Source organism: Trichosurus vulpecula, chromosome 4 (genome assembly GCF_011100635.1).
Source record: "Trichosurus vulpecula isolate mTriVul1 chromosome 4, mTriVul1.pri, whole genome shotgun sequence".
NCBI lineage: Eukaryota > Metazoa > Chordata > Mammalia > Diprotodontia > Phalangeridae > Trichosurus > Trichosurus vulpecula.
Window position 1 is genome coordinate 101,073,084 of NC_050576.1, and position 8,323 is coordinate 101,081,406.

The following is an 8,323-nucleotide window of genomic DNA, read 5'->3' on the forward strand; positions in this document are numbered from 1 at the left end:
AAAAAAACATCTGGGCATTTTCACTGGCTGACTCCCATGCCTGGAATTCTCTCCCTCCTCATCTCCACCTCCAGGCTTCCCTGGCTTCCTTCAGGTCCCAGCTAAAATCCCACCTTCTACGGGGAGCCTTTCCCAATCTCCCTTTCTTCTGGTGCTTTCCCTCTGTTGATTATTTCCAATTTACCCTGCACAGAGCTTGTTTGTATGTAGCTGTTAAATGTTATACTTAACTCCTTGAGAATAGGGGCTGGCTTTCGAATTTCTTTGTATCCCCAGTACTTAGCATAGATCTTGGCACACAGTAAGTGCTTAATAAATGTTTTATTGACTGACTGTGGCCTTTCTGAGGATGTGGAGAAAATACAGGGTGAAAGTCCTCCAATCTCCTCTGAGTCTAGGTGTGAAATAACCCTGAAATCCATCCCTGTTCCATCTTCAGTCCACCCTCCTCTTGCGGCACTCATGACCCAAGGTCCTTCAAACCAGACCCACTCTTTGCCTTCATTAGTCAGATGATTGGTTTAGCTCCTCTTTATCTTTCTCTTCTACAAGCTCTTTCTCCACCCACTTCTATCTCCACCCCTCTCCAACCCCCTTCTTTAAGCTGGGGTAGCAGGAAGGGAGGTGGCAGGGGAATGAGCCCTGAAGCAAACACCTAAACTAGCTGCCTGAGATGTCATTTTAGAACATCTAAGCCCCAAGGCTGAGAGTCCATCTAGACAAGCTGGCCATCATGACAACAGAATCCTGGAGCCCCACCCCTGGAGAGGGAGATGAAAACTATGAGTGGTCAGGGGACTATGGGGAGCTAATGTTCTGTCCCACTCCTGACCTCCCCTATGGCCATATTTTTATACCCCTCCTCTACCTGGCTGCCTTTGGGGTGGGGCTGGTGGGCAACTCCTTTGTGGTTTGGCTGCTGGCTGGGCAGCAAGGCCCCCGGAGGCTTGTGGATACCTTTGTGCTCCACCTGGCTATGGCTGACCTGATGTTTGTGGTCACGCTACCATTCTGGGCCACAGCTGCAGGACTGGGTGGCCACTGGACCTTTGGAGAGGGCCTGTGCAAGGTCAGCAGTTTTATTATTGCAGTGACTCGATGTGCCAGTATCCTGCTCTTGACTGGCATGAGTGTGGATCGATACTTAGCTGTGGTGAAACTCCTGGATGCTAGGCCTCTTCGGAACCGGGGCTGCATGCTGACAACATGTGGTGTGATCTGGACCATCTCCATTCTGGCTGGTGTTCCCTCCTTGGTCTATAGAAAACTGCTACCCATGCCAGTGGGTCCAGGCAGCCTGTGCGGAGATGAACCTACTGATATCTTCCAGTGGCTCAGCCTCCTGGTCCTCTTCCTCACTTTTGTCCTCCCCCTGGGTATCATCATTTTCTGCTACTCCCTCATCTCTCAACGTCTCTGGAACCCTCCCCACCTGGGCCGGGGCCGGAAGAACTCCCTCAGGATCATCTTTGCCATCGTGGGTACCTTCACCTGCTCTTGGCTCCCGTTTAGCATCCTGAAGACCTTTTTCCACATTGCCCACCTGAGGACTCTGCCTTTAGACTGCCCGTTGCTTCTGGTACTGCGCTGGGGCCTCACTCTCTCTACCTGCCTTGCCTTTGTCAACAGTAGCGCCAACCCCATCATCTACCTACTTCTGGATCGATCCTTCCGGGCTCGAGCTCATGGGGCATGCAAGAAGAATCACCCTCCCCTGCCCAGCAGAGTGAGCTCAACCTCCTCTCTCTCAGGGGGGGACAGTTCCATATTCCAAGGCTGGGCCTTGGGATGGCCACGGAACACCCGCCTGGCCCTTAGGCTTTCCTTACTCCGGAATCCATGAAAGAAAGAGAGGGGATGCAGGAAGCAGGAGCACCGAAAAATAGGAAGGAGCAGCTAACAAGAGGGCAGGTAACACAGCCATTCCTGTTTTCTAGATGTCTTTTCTCAAAGCAAACAGCTCTAGCTCCTCTGCCTGGATTCCTGCAAGCCTCTGTTTCTCCAGGGCACCCTTTGCCAGCCCAGGGTAGCTGGGAAACACTTTCCTCTCAGTCCCTATTTGGACCTGGGGACCATTGTCTTCACTGTCCCTTCTGTTGAAGAGGAGATTGGTCATTGGCACTGAAAATAACTGACCCAGAGAATCCCACAACCAGAAGTCGTGCAGCATTGTTGTAGCTGTGGTAATGAATTTTATTCTCTATACTTTCTGGTTTCTCTTTCTACCAAAATGCCAGATGGGATCAGAACATAATAACCACTAACAATAATAGTTTGCATTTATATCGTGTTTTAAGGTTTGCAAAAAGGTTTGCTTTACATACGTTATCTTATTTGACCAGAATATCCCAGAATACCAAAGCCAGACTCCTACCTCTGGTTTTGCCCTCAATCTTAGAGATCAGTATGATTCCTGTGCACCTTCCCCTCCCATCGCCAATCCCACATAACTGATATTGTTGGCTGGAGACTGTAATCTCTGCCCTGCCCTATCCTCTATTCCCCTTCTTGCCTAGCTCTCACTCATCACTCACCCTCCCCTCCATGGCAATCTTTGTGTTTTTGTGGTATTTCAGGGTGTCCTGAGGTCAGGCACAGCTGCACTGGATCAAACCAAGACAATTAGTCGGTCGCTCATCACCTTTTTGTTTTCAGAGCTCTGCAGAACCACAGTCATCTTTCCTTCTCTGGGCTACCCCTAGTCCTTGGCTAGTTTCTTTAGAAGCCTAGGCTTCCAAAGAACCTGGGCCCTTGAATTTGTTGTCTGAGCAACAACCCAAGGTGTTGAAAGATTTTCCCCAGAAGCTTTTTAACAGAGCCCCTATGGTGAGGAAAGTAATAGACGCAGAAGCTTCAACAGTAAGAAAAGTTTAATAGGCAAGGAGATTGAGGCATGGGGTGGAAGAGCTGGGAAAGCAACTGGTTCAGAGTCAAAAACCTGCAGTTAAATCATATTTGATCTATGCTGGGTTTATTTACTCACTCTGTCTTTTCTCCTTCCCTTAGTACCTAAGGCTCTAAAATATTCAGACTTGATTTGGGATGGTGGGGCAGGGAGGGTCCTGCTGAGAAGGTAAATTCTGGACTGAGCAACTGAATTTCCGAGCTCTCATGTCTCCTTTCCTTTGCCAGGGAACAAAAGAAAATCCATAAAGTTCTCTGGCCAGCAAAGAACTGCCCCATCCTCGACAATAAATATGTTTTTACAAACTCTGGTCCCCCAGTCTTTTTGTCTGCTTGAAGCTGTCACTCACCTGAGTCTCTGGGGATGGGTCCTGTGATGGGTTGACCAGAAATCAAACCATCCAAGAATTGAGGTTGACCTCAGGAGTTTAAGTTTCATTGCAGGGGACCAGGGGAAACACCCCGACCAAATCGAGAGGAACGACTCCAGTTGAGTGTCAAAAATAGGTTTCCAAAGAAATCCTGAGCTTCATACATTTACAGATGGAAAAGTAGTGAGGTGATGGCTTAGAGGCATCTGAAGATGGAATAATTACCACGAAGATGAGATGTATTACTTTTCTCTTCAAATAAGTTTTGGCTCCATATTCTGTGTTAATTGGGTACAAAGTCTTAGATGGTTTTATTGTTTAGAGCAGGAGTTCTTAGCTTTTATTGTGTCCTGGACCCCTTTGTCAGACTGGTGAAACCTATGGGACCCTTCTCAGAATAATGTTTTTAAATGCATAAAATAAAATACACAGGATTGCAAAGAAAACAATTATATTAAAATACAGTCATTAAATTTTTTAAAAACCTAGTGATTGGGATACTAATGTACTGTTGGTAGAGTTAGGAACTGATCCAACCATTACAGAGAACAATTTGGAATTATGCCCAAAGGACTATAAAACTACATATCCTTTGGTATAGTAATATCACTACTAGTTCTGAATCCCAAAGAGATCAAAGAAAAAGGAAAAGAATCTACATGAACAAAAATATTTATAGCAATTCTTCTTGTGGTGGTTAAAAATTGGAAATCGGGGGGATGCCTATCAATTGGGGAATGGTTGAACAAGTTGTGGTGTATGATTGTAATGGAATACTAAGAAATGATGAACAGGATTCTTGAAGAAAAACTTGGGAACACTTACATGAACTGATGCATAGTGAAGTGAGCAGAACCAGGAGAACATTATACACGATAACAGTAATATTGTACGATGATCAACCGTGAATGACTTAGCCACTCTCAGCAACGCAATGATCCAAGACAACTATGAAGGACTTAAGATGAAGAGTGCTGTCCTCCTCCAGAGAGAGAACTGATAAAATTTGAGTGCAGATCGAGGCATACTTTTTTTTAACTTTATTTTTCTTGTTGTTTTTGGCTGTGTTTTCTTTTGTAAGATGGCTAGTATGGAAGTGGGTTTTACATAACTGCACGTGTATAGCCTATATTGAATGACTTGCTTTCACAAGAAGGGAGGAGGAGAGGGAGAGAATTTAGAACTCAAAATTTTTAAAAATGAATGTTGAAAATTGTTTTTACGTGTAATTGAGAAAAAACAAATTTGTAAATAAATAAATGAAATGAAATGAAAAATATACAAACTTGTGGATCTCCATATAAGGTCCTCTGCTTTAGGAATTATTTTCTGAGCCATAGGCTCATAGATTTAGAGATAGAAAAGACCTTGAAGGAGATCAGGTTCAAACCCCTTATTTTATAGTTTGGGAAACTGAGGCACATTGAGGTTAAGTGATCTGCCCACGGTCACACAGGTAGTAAATGTCTGAGTCAAGATTTGAACACAAGCGTTCCCAACTCCAAGGCCCCTGCCTTCTCCACTACTTCATTCTGCCTCCCAATCTATACCTTCCCTTTTTGGTTTTGGAGAGCTTGATGTTTGGATATATTTGCCCGTTAAAGAAGCTTTGACCTTACCAGAACCAGAAGAGAAACTTAGGAAGTGTGTTTTCCTTGAAAGCATCAGCCTTCTCCCACCCTGATCTGGCCAAGAAGCCGACTGAAGAATCTCTGAACAAGATGGTGGGGCTACAGAGATGGAGGAAGTTAATTATTAAGTTGCCCTTGTTGGCTTTTCAGATTCACTCCTGTATTGGAGTCGGCCCAGAAGACCAGATGTTTGTTTCTGTCTTTCTATTAGATACATAGTAAGGTAGAATGGATGGACTTAGAACCAGGAAGATCTGAATTCAAATCCTGGCTCCAACAATAGACAAATGGCATAGCCTTTCTGAGTCTTAGTTTCCTCATCTGTCAAAAGGGAATACCAAATGCCAGTAGTGTGTATTTAAGAGGGTTGTTGTAAAAATCGAATGAGATAATGTACAGAGAGAAACTTACAAAATTAAAGTACTATATAAATGTGATGATAATGACGGTGACGACGGTGAGGATGATGATAGTGATGGCGATGATGATGCCTGGCTTTTTAAAAGCTGTTTAATTCTCATCTAACATGACTGCTTTTCTTTTCTTTTTTACATTTGGTGCTACCTCAGAGAGGGACAGCTGTTCTCCCCAATCATGTCATATTCATCTGCAATGCAATTCAATTTAATTAAACATTTGAAAAACACCTACTATGTGTTAGGCACTGTGTGGGGTACTAGAGATACAAACACACAAAAAGAAGTGATCTCTGCCCTCAAGGAGCTTATATTCCACTGGTGGATACAATTTATACACAAGTAATTACCTAGAATGGAATAGAACATAATAGAACATAACATAACATAATATGATGTAATATATAATCTATACACAAGTAATATGTAATGTATTATGTAATATACACAAGTAATATATAACATATGTGTGATATATAAGTATAATATTAATACATATGATAGCTATATCTAATCTTTATAGCTATGTAGAAATATTATATATACACTATATATACATATACATGCTGCAGATATAGTTATGATATACAGCACTTCAAGGTTTGCAAGACACTTTACAATGTTACCTCATTCGATCCTCACAATAACACTATCCGGTAGGGGTTATTATTAACCTCATTTTACAGAAAAGGATACTGAGGCTGAATGAGGTCAAGTGATTCACACAGCTAAGAAGTGTGTGAGATTTGAACTGATGTTTTCCTGACTTCAAGGCCCTCCCTCTACCTAAATCGCCACAGAGCTACCAGATACGAATGTTACAAAGTGATTTCAAGAGGGTGTGAAGGAAGGAAGGAGCGCCGGGTACCCTCCGTAGGAGGCCACACCAGAGCTGTGCTTTGAAGGAAGCTAGTGGTGGAGGTGAGGAGGAAGGGCATTCCAGGCATGGGGCACAGCCAGGGCAAAGGCCCAGAGGTGGAATGTCCTGTCCGAGAAAGGGCTAGCAGGCTGGTTTGACTGGAACCGAGAGGAGTGAAGGGTTTGAGTATGAAATAAGACTGGAAAGGGGATGCAAAACAGCAAGTGTGTGGTAAGGGTATAAAGAGGTAGAAACCCAGTGCTATTATTATTCAAGGTCTGAGAGTGGTTAGTTGGGGGGAGAGGGAGGGAGGGGATGATCAAGGGCTAGGGGGTTTCCTAACACTCAGTTATTTCCTCCCCTTCCTTTCATGATGTCAGAGAATTTCTGCATCTCTCCTTGGGTTCCTGGTTGTAATGGATTTTTTATGGGTGCGTCTGTTGCCTCATACTGTTTTCTGCCGTTACAACAACGGTCAAATAGAGGAGAATCAGAAGATGGCAGATATAAAGTTAGCTAGGAGGCATTATCTCGTGCAAGTCCCTCATTTTGCAAATGAGGAGACTGAGGCCCAGAGAGGTTAAGTGATGGGTTCAAGGTCACACAGGCTAGAACCCAGGTCCTGCGACTCTCAGTTCAGCACTGTGTCCTTGGTGCCTCACTAACTCCCTGTTGGAGCTCAGACCCAAACCTAAAACTCCTGACTCCAAATCGGGGCTATTGCTACTGAGCCAAGGGCAGAAGAATGCTCTCAGGGGGAAACTGAGTCAACAGGGAGCCATGAGGGTCAACAGAGGGCTACCCAGTGAGCCACTATAAGGGACCACCTTGTTTCTGAGCTGAACCTCACCAGCACTGTGGCCCTTTAGGGAAGAGCAAAGAGAGGGATAGATCACGGGTGCCAGGAGTGAGTGAAATGACTGGGAAGCCAGGCTGGAACAAGTGGCACCTGTAGAGAAGGGGCCTTCCTGTGCGTGGCTCTGATTGGCCCCGCTCTGAGTCATCTCTGGGATTCTATTCCTCCCTTGAAAGGCTGTGCCCCAAGGCACACTGTGGGAACCCAGATGCCTGGGCAGTGCTGAGTGAACTAGGGAGTTCACCAGCATGGCAGGACCCTGGGAGCGGGAGGCTGGGTAAAGGCCTGGTCTGAGATGACTCAGCCCCTTGTGTCACCGGGAGGGCAGACGGAGGCCTTGGGGCTGCACTTCGTACAGATGCCAGAGATGTGGGCTTAGGGGCCTGAGGGAACTGACGGTCTGGCTACTGCTGTCTGGGCCCTCTCACTGAAGTCCCCCACCCTCCTCTGAGAAGGGAAGAGAATATTGGGGAGACCTGTAACTAAAGTGCTACGGGCATGCTTACTGATGTAGAGCCAAGTGGGGCTGATGGGAGTTAAACCATCCACACACACACTCATTTATCATTTTAAAAAGTATCTAGGCAGTATGATGGTTTTTGTTCTTTGGCCTTAGTTCTCTAAGAGGGCTGTGACATCAGGAAGGTGACGCCATGACACGCCGGTGAACTGGATTTAAGTGAGGGAAGGCTGTGCAAAGTCACCTGCCTCACTCTCTCCTCCAGAGACATCGGGGTCCAGGGGCCAGATATAGATCAGGATGACTGGAGATGGCCCGGGGCTGTATTAGAATCAGGAAGTTCTGAGTTCAAATCTACTTTGAAACACTTACTAGCTAGCTGTGTGACCCTGAACAAGTCACTGAACCTCTGTCTGCCTCGGGTTTCCTTATCTGTAAAATAGGGATAATAACAGCACCTGCCTCCCAGAGTAGTCCTCTGTTTTACAGATGGGGAAACTGAGGCTCAGACAAGAGAATTGGCTTACCCCGATCATATAGTCAAAAGTGCAGGACTAGAAAGAGGATTTCCCTGCGCTTAGCCCCGTGACCACTCCACAACAAGGCCCTGCGGCCCTTGACTCCTTGACTTCCAATATTTGCTCGTTTTCTATCCTTTTGGTCTTTTGTTCCCTTAGTATTAGTGTATTAGTCTCGGTAGGACTTGGGGGTTGTCATTGAAGATCGTACAGTAAACTGCCTGCAGTATCCTGGGAGCTCACACCTACAACGTCTTTGCATTTCTAGAGTACTGTAAGACTCTCTTTTTTTGGGGGGGGGGGGAGGC

General features: G+C 45.5%; 1 protein-coding gene across 1 annotated transcript; it reads left to right on the top strand.

The window, feature by feature from the left end:
• The first annotated feature begins 733 nt into the window (after positions 1 to 733).
• On the top strand, positions 734 to 1,843 carry GPR25 (G protein-coupled receptor 25). The gene has a single exon (XM_036753817.1). It carries the CDS (start codon positions 734 to 736, stop codon positions 1,841 to 1,843), a length of 1,110 nt encoding a protein of 369 aa, XP_036609712.1.
• The last annotated feature ends 6,480 nt before the right edge of the window (positions 1,844 to 8,323 follow it).